The 21,012-nt window shown below is 37.9% G+C and overlaps 1 protein-coding gene across 2 annotated transcripts in view; it reads left to right on the forward strand.

Moving 5' to 3' along the window:
- Positions 1-476: 476 nt before the first annotated feature.
- Positions 477-21,012, forward strand: part of LOC134741058 (T-box transcription factor TBX20-like) — a 46,643-nt gene continuing 26,107 nt past the window's right edge. Inside the window, exons 1-2 of one of the 2 annotated variants that reach the window (XM_063673819.1) lie at positions 477-1,737; positions 7,265-7,550. In XM_063673819.1, the coding sequence (XP_063529889.1) occupies positions 1,497-1,737; positions 7,265-7,550 (527 nt within the window). In that variant the 5' untranslated portion in view covers positions 477-1,496. The remainder of the gene's footprint in view (positions 1,738-7,264; positions 7,551-21,012) is intronic. The other variant, XM_063673820.1, reaches the window with a different exon arrangement.

Raw genomic sequence — 21,012 nt, forward strand, 5'->3', positions numbered from 1 at the left:
GTGATACTATTAATTATGTTATATGTAACTTATTCTATCACACACTCTACAAATATTACTTACTATAGTATTACTATAGTAGGTAAATAAATAATTTGTTCAGTAAAATAATTACTGACGTGCAGGCGGATGATGTCAAAATTTACGAAATCAACCGAAATGGGAACTTCTTCCTAGTCCTAGTAAAGTAAACACTGTTTACGAAAAACACCTACCTGGCTCACAGTCACATAAAACTATAGTACCTATTTTAAGTCATATGCACGCAATTATTGATATCAGTTGGCAAAATAATTATTCCAATTCGTCACAAGCCGATCGTGGCCATTGAGCGGCCATTACCGGCGAGCGATAAGGTTTACTGCACTCCTGCATGGTTAGTTTGACTCCCTCGCACGTAATAAATTATTTTATACAAATCTACGAGAAAGTCTAAGTGCAATTTTCCGCAAATTTGATCCCACGCCATAAAGTTCCGTTTGCCAATCACGAGGCGCGTACGCTGATTGCGACCACTTGTTTATTCTGCCGAGCTCGAACTAATCAACTTTATAAAGTCATTCTAATTAAATGCTTTAAACGAGCAAACGTAGAGAAAAGTGAGCAAACAATAGTGCTTGTACCCGTAATGAAACTAGTGAGTTAATAAGTTGCCTGTTCAAAGAGTTTAATGTAAAGAAAAACTCGTATTAATTAATTTTATAGATGCATAGAGCGCAAGTATGTAAGCTATCGATCGCAGTTAATCACAATTTATTAATATCTTATAAGAACGGTAATAGTCTATCCGCTCGGGGCCATTTGCGTCATGTAATAAAAAGCAAGAGCTTATTTATTTATTCATATTAATATGAGCGCGAATATTCTCATTGAAGTAATCGGCGGTGAGGCGGAGCGGCATAAATAGTGATGCGAGGCGTCGGCGCAGCGAATAAATACCGCGATACGATACGATCGACTCACCGTTTAACGAGAGCCTTTTCCGCGCCGCGGTGAGCCATTTAGCGAATTTCAATAGTTATCGCGCGGAGAAAAACTCGCCGCTCTGAAGACGAGTGCGAGGAGCGAGCGGCCCGAGCGGGATGGCCGTTATAAGAAAGAAGTAATAAAAAAATCAGTAGTGTGTGCGTGGTCGGAGCGTGGTGGCATAGGGCGGCGATGCAGGCCCCTCCCTACGGCCCGCCGCCTGGCGCTCCGCCGCCGCCTCAGTCGAGTCGACATCGCGCCGCGCCGCACCGGTCCGCTCGAAACGCCTCGTCGCTGCGCGCGTAAAAAGTTTCCTCGCACTGAAACTTCTAACGCGACGAATACACGCCTAAACATATTGACGAACATTGTTTACTGCGTTACTAGAGCTCGATAAAAAGTTTGTGATCTTTATTTGTTGGTGTTTTTAATTTGTAAACAACTTGTAGCTCCTGAATCTGAAAACACTGACTGACAACTGAAAAGGGATTATAAGAGTTAAGGTTGTATTTGGACTATGTTCTGCATCAATGGGATGCGCGGACGGTGAGGTCGTCTTGAGCTGTGGTCGTGGGGTCGTTCTGGGGGCTCACGGGGCCAACTTGATGCTGCTGCAGCGCGAGCGCGAGGGGGCCGCCATGGAGGAGGAGTGCTCGGCGCGGCCGTGCGCCACAGACTTCTCCATCGCCGCCATCATGGCCCGCGACCGCCAAGAGCGCCGCGAGCGCAGGAGGCACAGGGACCCCAGGGAGGACACATTGACGCCTTTAGGTTCGTATCCCCTCTCATCTAACCATTACTGGCAATACTTGCTGCAAGCTGCAAATAATGCATTGCCTTATTTAATCCTGATGCTTTGCTGTTCAGGTACCTAATTTTAATTACTTTTTTCTTCTGTAGCCTGAAAACATATTCAGTAATCATGGCCATTTTAGCTTCATACTCGTATATTTATTATTATTTTACAATGCATGTGCTCGAAAAGTGCGTTTCCTACGGAGCCATATCATGCGGAAAGTACTACTTTTCCGCACTAGTGCTTTTTGTTTTCAATTTTTTTTACAGTACATATGGTGCTACTTTCTCGCACTAGTGCAGAAAAGAGCACTTTTCCGCACTAGTGCTTTTTGTTTTCAATTTTTTTATAATTAAACTTATTTGCCATTATATGTTTTTTTTTATTTACTCGCACAATGCATAGTAAAACATTGTATGATACACGTGCGTAAAGATGATTTCCGACTCGTATTCCTTTATACACTGCTCGCTCGTGAATAAAATTCCACTCGTCGGAAATCATACACTTTCCGCACTTGTTGCATAAATAGCTAAATTTAAATCAGCCCTACAATAACAAGTAGCTATCAAACCAATGAACAATACGTTTTAGATATGCATAAGGTACATTCTATTTTGATAGTTTTCGAAAAGTAACTACACTTCACGTATAAATATTCTAAGTCGTAAACACAACGTAACGCAAGTAAATCAGTTACTTAAGTTAAAAAAATACAACAACAAACACGGGAAACTGACACAACTTTAGGAAAAAGCTGCTTTGATAAGTATTAAAGGACAACTAATAGGTATCGTATCATATCATTTATTGAATGCCAACCATGGTATTACAAGGTGTTTACATATAATTATAACATTATAGAGTACAGCATAGACCCTGCTACGGCGAGACAAATCTTAAAATAATAAATTATCCAATTTACACTTAAAACTAATACATATTTTCCGATTTCATATATTCTTCGAGAGTGTAAAAAGCTTTAGATATCAAATATTGTTTTAGTTTTGTAACAAAAGTGTAGCTACTATATGACTAGGTAAGCTATTGTAGACTCTCATCGACATGGAATGTGGTCCGTTCGAGATCATTTTGAGTTTGGCTATTTCAATTTGCACCAGTTTGTTCCTCGGCCTCAAGTTATGGTTTCCTTTACAAAGGTCTTTATTGGGTATAGAGATAAATGTAATATAGCTTGGGTATAAAGGTAATTAGTAGTAGGAAGTAACTGAAGTAAGACGTGCCATTTCATCAACATAGCCAAAGGTTCACGATTACATTAATAATTTAGCGTATTGTATTCATATTGCATAGCTGTTTATATAAAAGGTTAAAGGTTAGCGATTTTTGAGTTATCGCGGTAATTTTTCCGCTAAGAAGTTCCTGAAGTTCCGCTGCGGAACAATTTAACTTCACAACTTATGAGATTTTTACTTTTTTTAGGTAAATTTTATATTGAATAGACGTATATTCATTTATTCATCATCAACGGACATGTTATCCATGAACAATATAAGAACATGTACCTACCTAAAACAAAAACTAGCAATATGTACCTAATCAACCTAATTAGTACATACGTACCTACATATGTATAGTTAGTTTTTTACACTTATTGGATTCTCAATAAGATTTTTCTAAAGTTCTAACAAAGCTTAATTATTTTATTTTATACAGTGAATATATATACAGTACAATACCTACTAAGAATGATAAATATGTCGAAAAGAGGAAGGGTTGTTTTTATGTATTTATTTTATCAAAACCGATTTAAAAGTTAATTTAAAAAACAGTCACATTTTTTGCTTGTTGATCTCAAACTTCAACAACAAAGTCATTGACATTTACTTGCTTGTAGCTAAACACTTCTTGGTACAGTCGCCATCAGATATATCGGAGCGGCCGAGGTGCTCACAAATATCTGAACACGCCTCTATTGTCATGGCGCTAGGTGCGTGTTCAGATATTTTTGAGTCCCTCGGCCGCTCCGATATATCTGATGGCGACTGTACAACAGTAACAACATCGGGTCATAAATTGTAGTTAACTAAAATCTAGTTATTCATTTTAAAAATTAAATAAAAATGTTGCACAGACCATTCTTTGAATTGAATTGAATTGAATTATCATTTATTCACAGAATATACCAGTTATACTCTTATTCTTTGATCCCGATGTATGACTATAATCTAGCAATTGTATTGTATTTTTTTTCTAATATGCCAAAATCTTATTAGACGTTGGTACTTTACTAATATGTACATACATAGGTACTACATAATACTAACTGGCTTGTATGAAATTACATACAAGCCAGTAGCTTAGTCTGTTTCATGGAACTTAAAGATTACATATTACCTACCTATTTACATAAGTGAAATTTTTTTGGTAAAGGAAAACGTTATTGTACACCAGACTAATCCTAGTAAGTGAGTACTTTTAAGTGCCACCTATTATACAAAATATAGCTAAGGAAGTTTTAATCTAATTATATTTTTAATTGGGTTGAAATTAATTTGTTCGATAATTTTACGAGACAAAAGAAATTACACACAAAATAAATAATATTATATGTTACATGTACTTACACATAAGTTAAAAAGAAAAAAATACCAATAAGGACCAGTTTCTTGATAATCAGATGACAATCGGTTTCATAAAAAGTAGCGCCGATTCCGTTAAAAGTTAAAACGGCTACTTCCCATAAAACGGTTCCCGCACTCCTTAAGGATGCAACCGGGAAATCGCTAAGTCGAGGAGGAGAGGTCTTATGCATACATTACCTATAGAATCATTCTACATATTATGTGTTATCATGTTATACTTAGGTACCGTAATAGTTACTCATGAAATAAAACTATGAAAACGGATTATATCGCGTATATTTTTTGTATGTGGGTAAGTACTTTACTTACATTTTTCTAGCAATAAGTATTTGCAATTTGATTGTATGAGTAGGTATGTATATTAATCAATGACATTTTATAAATAATAGACGCGTGACGTTCATAGTTGACAAAACTAAAATGCAGGCAATTTTTAGAAGTTGATTGTGACAATTTTGACACATTGGCGTCAGTCGTACAACTTACTCAATATAGGTTCCGGAACCTATATTTGATGGCTCACGATCGAGCGCCTGGTGCCATATATCGACCTCCCTTTACTTACATCCATGATATTATTAATATTGTATGTATAGTCATAGACAAAGGGTATAGTGAAGTTAAAAACCGGTTAAAATGAAACTAATGTTTATTTTGTAATTTACAATACAATACAATACAATACAAATCCTCTTTATTGCACAACCTCAGAAAAAAATATTTATTTTATTATATTTATTTATACACTGTCTCAGTTTGGTCACCAGGAATGTTTATTTTTCTATTGTATTCTTAATTGATATTAAGAAACAAAATAAACATATGGCATAAAATATACCTACTGTAACTACTAAAAACAGAAAGTACAATATTCTTTATAATGTGCTCGAAAAGTGCGTTTCCTACGGAGCCATATCATGCGGAAAGTACTACTTTTCCGCACTAGTGCTTTTTGTTTTCAATTTTTTTTACAGTACATAATGGTGCTACTTTCTCGCACTAGTGCGGAAAAGAGCACTTTTCCGCACTAGTGCTTTTTGTTTTCAATTTTTTAGTAATTAAACTTATTTGCCATTATATGTTTTTTTTATTTACTCGCACAATGCATAGTAAAACATTGTATGATACACGTGCGTAAAGATGATTTCCGCACTTGTTGCATAAATAGCTATACTAGGCATTTGTACTTCTTTTCTTCTTACAGTATTTACTTCAACTAATAATTATTTATAAAAATTATAAACAATACCTTGATACAATAACAAAATTATGAAAAATCCTGAAATGGCGAAAGAGTTATAAACCCTAATTTCTTTATTATTCACAAATGATGTTAAGACATCCCACAATCGAAATCTTCAACTAATCAAAAGCAAAAACACTTACATGTTATGCTCGTAGGAAGCCATTTTCTTCATTATTAAGGTGGTAAATAATGCAGCTGCCATGTTGGCTGCCTGAAACTTCACGCCTGCATATTTAAAGCTGTTTTCGCTGGGGAAGTACTCTACATTTGTGTTTTCCTTTGTTTACGAGTAATGCGCTAATAGGATAGGGAAATTTAACTTTGGAATTAATTTCTGAAATTAGTACCTATACCTAAACATATGATAATATATTCATAGCTGTTGCTGGGAATACGTTTCTTGGTACTTAATTAATAAAAACATTGTAGTTTTTCTTTAAATAATAATATTTTTCCATTTAGATTTAAAGAAACAAAATTGCCTTTTTCTCATTAATGTGTACCTACTGCGTAGTCACAGGTAGGTAATGTACTTTGATCTTAGTGGAATTAGTTAACATACTTGGCCCTGCATTTTTTCTAAATTGATTAATTACTACTTTATAATTATATTTCAAATTTGTATACCTACATGTATATTATAGTTACTTATATTTATGTACTTTAATTATATTTAATATCTATACTTATACCTTAAATATTTAAAAAATCCATTCTATGATATGTATTTATGAGTTAACCAGTTGAGTTGGTGAGTTGACATCTGTTCTTAAAAATGTATTCTTTAAAAATGTATGTACGATTGTAACCGAAGCCAGACAAACTTCTGCAAGCCCTATAATTATTTAAAATCATATCATTAATTAGGTACTTACTTGCTTTTGTTAATTTATTTCACGCCAATGTTTTTTTATTAATACCTAGATATCGCTGCTTATCTAAAATAACGTAGTATTTCAAAAATCGTATTTTTTCAGGAGAGCTGTTTGAAAAATAAACAAAATGTATCAAGCCATAACTTTTATTGTAATAAACTAAAATCAATAATTCTTTCTGTTTCCTTCCTGTTTTTTAATAAAGTACAAGGTAAAGTACAATAATAATGTTATAAATAACAAAAACTATAGTTCAAAATCAAAAATATTTGAACATACTTAGAACAACATTGTGACGTGCAATTTTTAAGATATGGTCGAGTTTTTTTGAGCAATATGGACCCAACACAAAATAGTTCACCAAAATGGTTTATTTTTATGTCGAATATCGGCACATTCGTCTTTACCAATAAAAGTAACTATAAGTTTATCAGTAATACCGTAGTATTACGCTTTATATAAAAAAAATGTTTTCTACTTATCAACTATAATGACTTTTCAATGCTTTGATTTTTATTTAAGCCATTTCATTCCTTATTGACAATATACATTTCCATAATAAATTAAAAAATAATAATACATTAGTAAATTCAATTAAATATGTATTATCAAACTAATATATATTCCAATCGGTAATAATTTTATACAATAAATTTAGTTATTTTTATTATTAGGAACTTTTGACGAGTAAAACGCTCTGATACGAGTACCTGTACTTAACTAATAATGAATACTGTCTTATTTAATTACTCATCCCAATTATTTTTGTTTCCAGAAAAATTCGTAGACGCAGCCGCATCCGGGTCCGGTTCGCCGTCGCCACCTCTCGCCGAGTACGAGCGAGAGTCCCCCGTCGACGTGTCCTCCACGTCCGAGGCGGGTTCGGCGAGCGGCGCGGCCGGCGGCTCGCGCGCGCTGTCGCCGCCGCCGCGTAACCCCCAGCTGGCCGAGCGGTGGTCCAGCGACGAGATGAGGCACATACAGTGCCATCTCGAGACGAAGGAGCTTTGGGACAAGTTCAACGAACTGGGCACGGAGATGATTATTACGAAAACTGGCAGGTTAGTGTACAAATTGTGATTAAGTCTGCTTTTTAAATCAAAGATGCGTGAGGGGCTCAGGTCAAAGCTTAAGGGGCCCACTGACTATCAGTCCGCCGGACGATATCGGCCTGTCAGTTGTTCGGAACTGTCAAATTTTAGTTCTAACTGACAGGCCGATATCGTCCGGCGGACTGATAGTCAGTGGGCCCCTTTAACTACAAAACACACCACCAGCCACCAGGTTCAATACTACTGGAGCGATTACAGCGCATCTTACAATACACCTCAAAAAACTCAAAAATATTAGTCTTCAAGACCCTAACCCATCGTAAATATTCAACAGACAGAACAGATCGAGAAAAATGAATGGATAAGAAATTTGAACCTTTAAGACATAAGTGACATAACGACATGTCTAATAGGTATGTGTGTGTAAATATTTACGAAAATCATGTCATCATTTAAAACCACTTTTGTTGTTATACCTATATAATAGTCAAAAGTAGGTAGGTAGTAAGATTAAAAATAATGAAGACATTTCAGATAGGAAGGATACTTAAATTTAAGTACTGAAATTTTCATTAATGCGGTACCTAACTGCCTCAATTCAACATTAATTTAATTACTGATGTACTATGTATTTATAAGCCCAAATGAGGCTTGCATTCGATAATGGTGTAGCAAAAGTGGTTGGCTAACAGACGCAAATGAATCTGTTATTAAATTAGGTATTATTAACACAATAGTCCAATACTAAAACGTTACTTCATCGTCATCATAACATAACACATGCAATTTCTCCAGTATATATCTAAAACTTGAATGGCACATTAGACCACAATAGAACCTACCGCATCGCCGCTCACCGCGCTTGATTGAGCACATTTAGTCAGCGACTTGTAGTGTAGGTAAGCCATTAAGCTTTACAGCGAAATCAAAAACTTGGTGGTAGGTAATCGAATCGATTGTTGGTTAACGAGATCAAGGCGAAATCGTCGATCGGAGTCGCTGGCGATAAGGTAGGTGGCACAGTGGCGGTCGAGCGAAGCGTGTCGGTCGCGCCGCGAACGCGCACAATGGGCAATCGGCCACCGCCGCCGCGCCCGCGGTGGCCGACTACCCGACATCAAGTCGTCAATCGAAGAATTGTATAAGTTGAGGTATTGATAGTCGATACAGGTCTAGTAAAAGCGTTTGTACCGGCCATGCGAAATTAGACCTTATGCCAATATCAGACTAAAAATTAATATGGAAAACCTTTTCTGACTACATAACCTGTACTAATCTGTAGAGATCGGGGGGCACGGCAGTGCCCCCGCCAAGACGAGCAAAGCGGAGCGCAAGGGCACTACCTAATACCTTTTCTCGAAGCGCTTCGTCGTTTTTTTGAACCTTTGGGTTTGGTTTGGAAGTTTGGATTGTACCAAATAAACAAAATTCTCGGAATATGATGTTAATAGTAGTTTACTTATTAAGCATAAAAGTTTTCAATTGTATATAGCTCTTATACTTTAAATTTTATTCATATCTAAAAAAAAAACGATTTCGTCACTGACTCACTCACTCACTCACTCACTCACTGATGATCATCAAAACTCTTAGGGTATGAAATTTGGTATGTAAGATAAGATAGTATAACAACAAAAAAATTCAAACCTTGAAATTTTTAGCTCCTAAGGGGGTGAAAAGGGGGGGGGTGGAATTTTGTATGGGGAATCAGTAAAAAGCAGAATGTATAAAAAATTAAAAAATGCCCCAGATACGTATTTCAGGATTTTTAATAGTAAATTACCTCCAACCCTATTAGGAGATGGATTATTGACATAAGCAACTTACAAAAAGAAGTGAAATCCCACCAAAAACATTGTCATGTAAAATGTTGCCAAGATGAAACCATAAGGCTCGCACTGTCAAAAACTTATCAGATCTCTTCTAGGGCTTGTAGAGTTGGAAGCTTGGCTCTACAAGAGATCTGATAACTGACAGTGCGGCGAGCCTTATGGTTTCGTCTTGGCAACATTTTACATGAAAATGTTTTTGGTGGGATTACTTTTACAGCAAGATTTTTGTGTACCTACACATGTTTTTATGTTAATAGACATCGGCGGCTCGTGGCATTTAGGTAGCACTAGTGATGAGACATCTCACATATTACCTTAACTGTGACATATTTCAACTTTTGAAAATTACTACACAATTTGACAAGAAACGTTTCTGACAGTAATGTTACCGAATAAATTATACTTTAATGTCATGTAAAATTTCCGCTACTTCTGACGTCAAGTGGATTTTCACAGTTAAAGACGTAGAATAACTTGTAATAACTTAGAACAAATATTAATTATATATCACGAATGTCATATATTAACTGATTGAAAATAATTTTTCTAATTGGTTTCCTTTGTTCGACTTGTAACTTATTCGAACTTACTTGTAAAAACGCGGTTACATCGCTTAACGTCAAATGCTACCTAAATACCGTGCCTAAATGTATGTACAGTCAAGGGCATAAATATATATACATTCCCAAAGTTTCAAAAAGAAGTGTACGCTCTTACACCTTAGACAATAAAGTCGTGTTCACATATTTTTGAGCAATTTGTCTGGATCGATATTTTTGCCTTCGACTGTACTTACCATATTAGTAAAATATTATACAAGGTGGATTTTCAAATGGGGCACTGAGGCCAGCTATCCTGTGCGGCTACACCAAAATGATCCTAGGAAACCTTCCCTAACTTTTTAATTACAAATTATTGGCTATTACAGATTTCGGTAAATTAATAAGAAATAATATTGTTTATATTTAAAGTAGGTACATGAAATATCAAGTTTTCCGAAGTTTGTATATTTAGCAATATTCACACCATTTATAATAGGTGTTCGTTATCAGTGCGCCCGCGCCGTTATCGGCGGCAGTAAATCACCGCGACAGCCCGCCGATCGTGACAAATTCGCGACCTAATCTATCGATAACGACTAACGACACACCACTTTTCTCTTTTTCTGCTTTTTGTAATTTGCCAACCCTTAATGCTTAATCAATATTTTGATAACATAGGATAAGAACATCCTTAATTAAAGTACATTAAATCCGGGTAAATGTTGATCCTGGTACGAAAATTTGGATGTAGGTTGTAGGTAATGTTTACAGCTATATATTTTATGATGAATTTTTAAATATTTTTGCTTTAGAAAATATTTTTTTGTCAATATAATAATAACCTAAGTCCCAGATTTTTTTAAACGTCATAGTCCTAGAGGCCTCTTGTTAATTTTTTTGCACATAATAAATATTTGCTGTCAGTCCTGAACAGACTTTTTACAACCCTATGGTCTGTCAGAATACTCCGCGCGAGCATTCAAATTTGAAAGTGGGGGGCATCTAAAAATTTTGTACCGAAATATGTACTATCGGTGTTTATTACTATAGTAACTTACTTAATGCTGGGACTGAAGGGTGAATTTTATTATGTATAAAATTTGGTACCGCAGGACTTAGGAGGATAAAATAAATATATGTTTAAATGTTCATTTCCTTTCTAGGTAACACATAATAACTAATCTATGCGAAAAGTTTAAAATAACTACGTCACCGCTAAACGAAATATAAACGGGCACAAAACCGAGTACGGAGCACTAAACAATGCTCGCTCTTTCACGGACTATAAAGCAGTATTAATACCTTACTTATTTATTCCTTATAATGTTCTCGAGTTAACGACGCCTCGGGCATTCAGTTTTTTCTACCTCTCACCATAAAACACGACATCTGGAAACGCATTAAACGCACACAATACTTTTATACCTATGCCAACTAACACAATATTTATGCGTTAATATGATTCATAATATTGTGTTAATTCATCCTTTTCACTCTTAAAAGATTATCTAGTGCAAAAACGTTGACTTTTCTTACGAGGTATCATCATGTTTCGCCCACGTTATCTCTTTTTCTGCATTAGCGATATGTTCGTTACGGTCGTGCGAGTTAATAAAAGATTAAACGCGATAGCGAATGCTACAAAGGGCTTTGGGAAGTCGCAATGGGAGACAATTTGCCACACACCGTCACGGGAGCTTATCTGAGTCGGCCCCGTCGATTAGCATAAATCTCGCCAACTAACCGTCACGAATGTGTGTCGGACGACGCGAGCCGCGGGAGCAAAGCAAACACGAGGCGAAGTCTACTCGGGACGACGCATCGCTCGCAATGCTCGCATGTCGCGGCGACGATGCGCGACGAATCACGGCCGTCGCCCGGCCACATAAATCAGCATTATCTCGCGAGATACCCGCCGGACCCACCCCGCCATATCACGCGGCCCCGTGTCGTTCGAAAAAATTAATGACTCGGAAAAACGATTCGCTTATGAGGGATCTTTCACTGTAATTGAATTGCCCCGCGGAGATCTGCCGAGTTGTCGGGTCATATCGAGGACGTCAGATGACATTCGGTGTTCAACAATTTGTTTAAAATAAAATAAAATACGAATTCAATGCCTGTCAAGCCAATAGTACATTATGCAACATGGGGCGTAAGTTAAATATTGCAAACGAGAGTATAGTTAAAGCGCGACGGCTTGCCGGAGCGATTTATAGACTCGAGTTTGCAATATTATTACGCCCCGAGTTACACCCAAAGTTTTTCATCACACATGCGATACAAAAACGAAGTATAAAGACAAAAAACTGTTAATTATAATACTAGAAACTTCATAACTCCCTAGGGAAAATGCTTTTTTTTATAGTTCCCGCTAAGCCTGAGTGCAATTCCACATTTACTGAGCGAGTGGGATGAAAGTATTTTGCTTGGGTCGATATGTGCATCAAATCGTAATCCTCTCTGGAAGTACGCTTGCAGGATAGGTTTTGTTCTCATGAATTAGGGCATTTAACAAACATTTCACCTAGGTCAAGAAAGTATTCGAAGCTTTTATCTAGATAAAATAAGCCAAATAATACCTACAATAACTATTGGGAGCCATGCCACAACATGGTCTGTTATTTATGACAAGTGCATCACCAATTGAATGGAAGGGCTTAATCCGCGCACATTAGCTCGGTTCACCCCGAGAGATTATCATAACAGCCGTAATAGAATAATGTAAATATCCAGTAGTTGGTATGCTAATCGCGTCGGAGCGGTAAGCTGCGTTTTAAAACCTGTCTCATTGTGTGGCTCTTTCGAACTTTATTCAACTGGGGGCTATTTTTCATCCAGTGTGCAAATATTTTGATGTTTGTCAGCTTCCCGATTACGCCTTCAACTGATGCTGGTGTGTTTAGTTTTAGTGAAACACACTATCGGTAACTAGTTTTTGATAGAATTTATGGTCAGACGTAGTTTTAGATATGCCGATATAGGTAATCTGATCTTAAGTTTTGGATATATAATTGCACAGACCACCCCCTGTTTTCTGTGTATAATTGTAATTTAATGTTGACCCTATTTTTGGGTAGCAAAATCTCGGTTGCTCTCTTAGCACGACTCGCACTCGCACTAGAATATTAGTTAGACGACCGGTCTGGCCTAGTGACACTGCCTGTGAAGCCGATGGTCCTGAGTTCGAATCCCGGTAAGGGCATTTATTTGTGTGATGAGCACAGATATTTTTTCCTGAGTCATGGATGTTTTATATTTATTTAAGTATTTGTATAAGTTTTATATATACCGTTGTCTGAGTACCCGCAACACAAGTCTTCTTGAGCTTACCGTGGGATTTAGTCAATTTGTGTAAGAATGTCCCTATAATATTTATTTATTATTATTATTATTTATTTATAAAAAATAACAATAAGTCGTCCCAAGAAGGAGTGGTTCCGTACTATGCACTACATATAAGCCCTCTTACCTAATGGGCGGGCTAATTGGAAGGTGTCGAACCAACCATGCCCCCATCATTAGGCTCATTTGTCAAACCCAAACTAAACACGAAAGCCGTCTTTATCTAAAAATGAGCAGTGCGAATGGGAGAACAATACTTCAAACAGCTGCTTTAAAAGCTATTTGTCGAATGTATTGTTGTATGTGTTGGAGTTCCGACCTAAGGGTTCTGAGGTGGTTTAGGAGTTGCGGGCGAGCCAGCGCGGTGAAGATGTCTGCCGGAAGGCTGCCAACGCTTTAATCGGCGCACGGACTTGGCAGACAACGCGCTCTTTGATTTACTTCTCAACACCATTCTCTTAATATAAAGATATACGTATTTATTTGCACAATAAAATGAATAGCTTTTCGCCGCGTCTGATGTGGCCGCGATATTTTCGTGTAAAACTATTTAATTTAAAGCGTTTGACTATAATAAAACATTTGAGCAGTGAGTAATAACCATTTAAAATATTGCTTTGTTTTATATAATGTACACATTTCTTACGTATTTTATCACGCCTGCGTTTGAAGTTGTTCTTAATTAAAACACTACTCACTAATACTTCATGCGCTGTCACAACCGAGCGAGCGAACCCGCATTATAAAACAACTGAAAAAGACCATTATTTTTTTCTTTTCAAACACCACATGTAATGTATGTCCTCGCGACGGTAGCAAAACTGGAAGACACGTTTAATAGTTGAATGCATTTGAGATAGATTTAAAAGCTATAAACAAGCATCACATAAACATCAAGTCGTACAAATAATGTATTTGCCTGTGTTTTATTTACGAACAAGCAGTACAGAGCTCGCGTGTGCAATCCGCAGAACTAGCGGACAATTTATAAAGCGATACCGTGCGCGTCCCACGTGTCTCTCTACATACACATATAGATTCGGAAACTAAGTAGCAGTTTGTCACAGCTTGCGTTGTACCTATTTAAATGCTACGATTAACTATGACATCCAAAACTTCATCAGGTACTTACCTCCACAGCCCACCCCCTCTTTCCAATAATTGTAGCGAAGAGCATATTATGGACTCATCAGGATGGCGGCGCACTGTGAAAGCCCTTGAGGCGACGACGACGAATGACAATATGCACTTTCCGGCATTCCCCAGCACAAGAGCACACGCTTGTAATAGTGGATTCGTGTAAATCGTGTAATCTTTGATATTTTATAGTAATGTGGATTTAAGTGTGTGTGGGTGTCGCTCGAGTAGCGAGTGAGTCTAGCGAGGCTGCGCGCTCCCCGCGCTTACAGGTGCACGTCGGCGTCGCCCGCTCGCCATTTGTCGCGCTCGCACGATAATTGTTGATATACGATCGCGACCCGACACCGTAATTGTCAACGCTTAATCTTCTAATTGGATCGCATTTAACATGCCAGCGTGTCGCCTCCATATTGATGTGCCAATAGTAATCTCATGCGAAAAATTCATCCCCGACTTCGGTTACATTCGTAAAACATAAATCCACCGTCGCTATATAAACGCTGAACGGGCAAAGTCGAAAAGCAATTCGCAACGCCAATTTCAAGAACAGTAAAAAGTGCGATTCACAAGTGCAACTTGAAACGGCGTTTAAGAGCGAACCGAGGGCGGCGCCCACCGGGGGCGAGAAAACAATTTGGAATTTTATCGGTGGTGCCTTACCGCGCGGGGGGAAGGGAGCTGTTACCTCTGATTTATGCCCGGACATTAGGCGCGAGGTGGGCCAACGAATGCGCGAACTGCACACGAGCCGCGACCATTGCCACGCATTACATGTCTCAACACTCATACCCTACCTCACTGTAAAATAGTACTCCCCTCTGTAAACTACCCCCACCGCCACCCTACCCTTTCTTTATGAGTTTAATTCCTATCAAGCGCCGCAAAAAGCTCAAGTTCCTTGTGAATAAATACTCGGATTAATATTGTCTCCTAAAAGTTCAGCTGAAACGCAACGGATATTCCGAAGTCATTTGAATTCAAAAGCTAATTTCACTAAAACCTACTAAAACCTTTAGATGAATCGAGTTGGCCGCAACTCGCGTATTATTTAACTTGTTCCAAGTTTAAATTGAAAACGCCACCAAACTCTTTGCGGGGCCGAAGTCAAATTTTGAACTTTGCTGCTGAATCGGAAATTTCTTTATAAATATCTAATTAGCTTAAATTCAGTTGGTGTCACGCTGCCGACACTAATTTTATTCGTGAAAGACGGCGTCGGGGGGAGAGCAGGGCGAATTTTCACCGCACCGGGGTGGCGCGGTGAAAATGTATGCAAACGGGTATGCGTTATTTGACGGAACTGAAAACGACAAAAGAATGAAGAAGTACCTAAGAACGCGCGACGTTGACGCGGTGACGCGCGTCCCCCCGCGTCCGTCGCACCGCGAATTCACTTTGCTTTGTGTCTTATTACGAGATTAGCTGACACTCGTGTGATGTGACACAAATCTTTAGAGCCTTTACATTTTATGAAAATCTCTCTACATAACGACAATGCAAGGTGGCGTTACAGGTAGGCACCGCAGACTAAGTTGAAGTTGCTAATTAATAATAATAATACATGTTTTACCATACCATACGTAAGTGTCATTACTTGTACTAAAAATACCTATAAACGCTGACTTAGAACTAATTGTGATAACAATAGTTTAGAAATTTGTGAATAAAAAAAATGTTATTAAGTTAATCGAGCTGAGGGCAGAGTTACGTAGTAGGTATATATATCTATTTCATTCTAATCTTACAAGCAACGCAAGTCGTTACAAAAAGAATTACACCTATTTTTAATTTCCAACGCATTAGTAATTCAAGCACGCAACCCTATCAACTATTATCTAGGTTATGTGAAGAAAACACATGCAGGGTACCTATTAGAATACAGCGTGTAATAGATGTGTGATTCATGTAAATGCACCCTTAGCATGTATATCGGCGGCTGATCTTGCCCCGCGCGCCCCGCATATGCCGCGGGCACCCAACGTCCCGAGACTCCTGGGCTAAGGGTGTCTAAGAGAAAACGTGTAAACTAATTATGTACATTTTCGTAGCCACTTATTTACATAACCACGGGCTGAACCCCGCTTTCACCGTGAATATTTCATTTGTAATCTTTACTTTGACGGTTTAATATGACAGCTGTTGGTTTGTTTGGTGGAAACTTTTAATTTTCGTCGTTTTCTTCCGGTGCTACCGACGCCCTTTGTGTGCGTCGTCTGACGCCTCCCGACAATAATGATAGGTGATTATTGAATAAGTTTTTTCGGATAAACGTTTGGGAAAGTTTGTAAGGTGTAATTTGTAATTTTCGCTGAGACGCGCGGCATCGGTTGTTGCCTGACAAAAAGGGAAGGCGCTTATTATATTGATGACTGTTTTGTCCTCGGGTGGCATACGTGTATACCTATTTGGTTCGCGACCGATATCGACTATTAATGAGGGTGAAAAGGGTTTCCTGGGCCAAACTATTCCGCTTTCGTTTGGGAAGCAATAATTTGGTATCGGAATGGTGCGGTTGTTGTGGAGCGCGCAGGAAGCCAATAAATAAAACTATTAGTGTACCTTAGTAATGAGCGAGTGAACTGTGGCGTTTCGCGGGTATTTATACCATGCCTTCACGGGAACTAATTTATGGAACTAAGTACGCGGAAAATGTTTATGTAGAGACTTTAGCCCTTTTGCGTTTGCTTGTTGACATCCGGTACCTAGAGTACCTACTATATAGTCTAATGAGCAAACTGTGCGATATTACTTAAGTTGTAAAAGTAAGCATTTTTAACGGCAAACATTTTGTATCTAATTACAAACTTAATTGGATGTAACAAACTAATAAAGGGGTAAAGGGGCCCACTGATTACCAGTCCGCCGACGATATCGGCCTGTCAGTTGTTCGGAACAGTTATTTTTTTGTTCTAACTGACAGGCTGATATCGTCCGGCGGACTGATAATCAGTGGGCCGCTTAAGGATTAGGTAATTATGTCAGTGCTACTAATAACATACCAAACATAGCATGAGTAAAATGAACTTCTAATATTTAGCAGAAACGTGTTTATTCTTTTAAATTAATTTTAAAACTACGGTGGCTTTGTATTATCCACAAATCAGAATTCTTTATATGTAACTGAAAATGTACTTACCTGAAATAATTTTACAGTAACATTCCCTTCGCGCCCAGTTACAGTCAAGCATAGTGGTAACCTCCACCGCCAACGACGTACTAAGCACTATAAAAGTAATTCATAGAACCGTGCACAATCAGTATTATTGTTTAACAGTCATAATCATAAAGCATGGTCTAGACAAGTTTAGCCATCATTCAAGACAAGCGCAGTCCGTTTGATCTCGACGAGTGTCGACGGACGCGCTGCACTAACCGCCGGTGTGGGCTGTCACCTGCTACTTTCGGATGACAATTTGTTAGCCCACCGGGCGTTAAAACACATTACTCATAAACTCATAATGACAACTTCAATACCTACCTACCTAGTTACTACTACTAAGTTCAAAGTAGGTATTCTTGTACTAGCTTCTATCCTCGACTTTGTTCTCGTTTATCGCATTTCCATTCCTAATTTCACTCGTTCATTTACTCCCTTAAGGATGATTCACGTTAGACCGGGCCGTGACCGGGCCGGAGCTTCCGGCGCTTCGTTTTCTATGGTCGCACGTGATCACCTGTCATGTCATAGAAAAGTAAGCGCCGGAAGCTCCGGCCCGGTCAAGGCCCGGTCTAACGGGAGTCATCCTTTATGGAATGGTTTTTGAGCAAAGAGTATTTTATATCACCGAAAATGATCTATGTGCCAATTTTTACCTACATACTGTGGTGGGATTTGCTTAAAGAGTACCTAAATAAAATCCTCACAAACTTTCGCATCTAGGAATAATAATAATAATAATTAGCATATTTTTTCTATAACGGTAATTTCATGAAATAAGAATTCCGATGATTCGAAAAATGGAATTTATGACACATCTGCTGCAGCTTGAAGTTAGCAAACCGCCGTTAATCGAGAAATACCAGAGTATGCAAATATGTAATCGCGCGGTAGTTTGGCGCAACCCCAATAATCTAGCGAGAGGTCACGACATTATCAACGGACCTCCATCGCAGCGATTACAGCCGGGGGTAGGGTTACCACATACCGTTATGTAGGTACAAAGTCCTGGCATTATCCCTGTTTCTTAAACAAAATTCCTCGTGATGGACAACTGGGAGGTTGTTTTATATTCGATTTGTAACATTTTTCCTAAAAAAATTATGTTTACATTTATCCGTTTTGAAATAAATGTCCCTTTAGGTCAGTTAGGAGACTAATAACCGCACTGGTACGTACGTGATATGTTTACCTAATGAAATTACATATCGTCACTACTTTGAAAAAACCTCGTATCTCACACTGTTACTCAAGGTTGAAACGCAGTAACTCTGCATGCATCCCATACATAGTTACCACATTTTTCTTTTGATTGACAGAAGAAGATACGAGTTTCTTTCAAAGTACATATACACATACAGCCACGGGGAGAAACTTGAGTTTCTCAGCCTTATTTTTTTATCCAGTCCTGAAATATATCTAATAATTCCTGAAAAGTTGTAATGTCTGGTAACCCTGGCCGGGAGACGCCTCCCCGTTGACATGTAGCGTTTTAACAGTTAGTACGTGCCTCCCCAACCTCCCCCGGCCCGGAACTGACGACATTAGCAGCCGCAGACATAGGGCACGTCTCCAGCCAGACGTTGACATACGTAATACGTAGCTATAGCTACACTTAACATTCTTGAGACGTGCACACGCTTTATAAGTACTACATCGTCTTCTGGAGATTTGCGTCGCATGGTTTTAACTTGTCAAGCGAATGTAGGTACCTACCATCCAGTCATCAATCTCGCATGTCTTGGCGTACTTACTTTATTACGTACATTATTCATAGTTTTTCTTTACAATGGTTTGTTAGATATTTCTTAAACATACAAAAAATAATTTGCATAAAATCTATTATCTACGGGTTTACACTGTCTCAATAGGTGCTGTTAACGCCTACTTTTTTCAATGAACAGCTGCGGTGTTCAATAGGCTCATCTTACAGCATGTAGAGACTATTCTAATAGGCCTTAAATAATTCATATCAGGTAGCATAAGCAGTTTATTTTACCGCGGGTATTGTTTCCTTAGTACGTTCTAAAACACATTAGATGTGTTCTTGTACCTACACTTAAACGCCATAATTAGATACTGTTTTTTTATGAAAATGAGACACCCAAACCAAGCTTTTACAGTTTTAGCGTAATCACATGAAAACACGTTTGATATAACTTTCAGAACCACAATTGTAATATGTCCTACCTATGCACTCTCACTTTTGTTTAAATAGATAATCAAATAATAAAGAGCATTAGTGCTTAAATATTGTCAACATTACCATATTGACACCCTTCTAAGATCAAAACAACATTAGTAATTCTACTTCGCAAAAAAAAAAAACATTTTGCTTCCCAATGAATTGTCATTTGTGATAAGAAAGCATTATGATATTTAATTTATTCTCCTGTTTGAAAGAACTAATGTTAACATACGAACAGGGCGGTTAGAATAATCAAAGGAAAGGTGGTGCGAGTGGTAAATTAGGTAGCGTGGGGGGTGCAGGCGACAGTTTTCGCAATATTGTCGCCAAAGTTCCCAATTTCGGTGTCGAGTTGCGAAACTCTTCGCCGGTGTTGTGAACGGAAGTACACACACAGCAGGTGTGGCCATTGAGCACAAAAAGGAGAGGAGCCCATTAATACTTAATTTTTCGCCTACCAGTTGTAAATTTTAAACTAGCTACTTGATTTCTTATGATAACCTATGATATGAATCTATGATTGATTTAGTTAATAAATTACATGCTATTTCCATGTTTGACTTTCACCATTGCCATATTTTTAACGAAAACATACCTATACCTACATAGTTACAGTGAAAGTGAGGAAATCCATTTTGATCGTATTTTAAATTTAAACCACATCTTGGCGGATGTAAAGTAAAAAAAAATTAAGTATTCTGAAAAATAATCTTCGTGTAATTTTCACCACGTAAGTAAGGAGTATTCAACCTTATTGGTTTTCCACATAATATATATGTGTAAAATTACATCGGTAGGTACCAATTTGGTTTAAAAGCATTTCGGCTTTGTAGTGTAGTGTAGACAACAATTACATAAATCCTATCGCAGTGACATTTTGAATTTCATGTGCAAATAACGAGTCATCCACGACACCGCAACACCTCGTAAAATTTACAAGCGACTGAAATACACGGGAAACAAGAAGAGCTTGGACGTCGCTATGCAATGTGACACCATTACCGCGAGGAGACAATAGGAGCAGAAAGAGGAGGAATTTCGCGGCCGTCGGCTGACTGCGCTGTAACGCCCCTGGCACTTCAGCGCGTGCATAACACTATTTTGTAATCCTTTTTTTAAATAGTATTTTGGTCTAGGATTTACTAAAACATACATTTGCTAATTTATGACTGATAGGCTACTAGGTATATTTTTCTGGATGAAACGAAAATTCTTCCTAGAGGCGCAATTAAAGTGTGTTGTGATTAGTACCTACTGTTGTAGGCGT

The sequence above is a fragment of the Cydia strobilella genome, chromosome 4, assembly GCF_947568885.1.
Source record: "Cydia strobilella chromosome 4, ilCydStro3.1, whole genome shotgun sequence".
Lineage (NCBI taxonomy): Eukaryota > Metazoa > Arthropoda > Insecta > Lepidoptera > Tortricidae > Cydia > Cydia strobilella.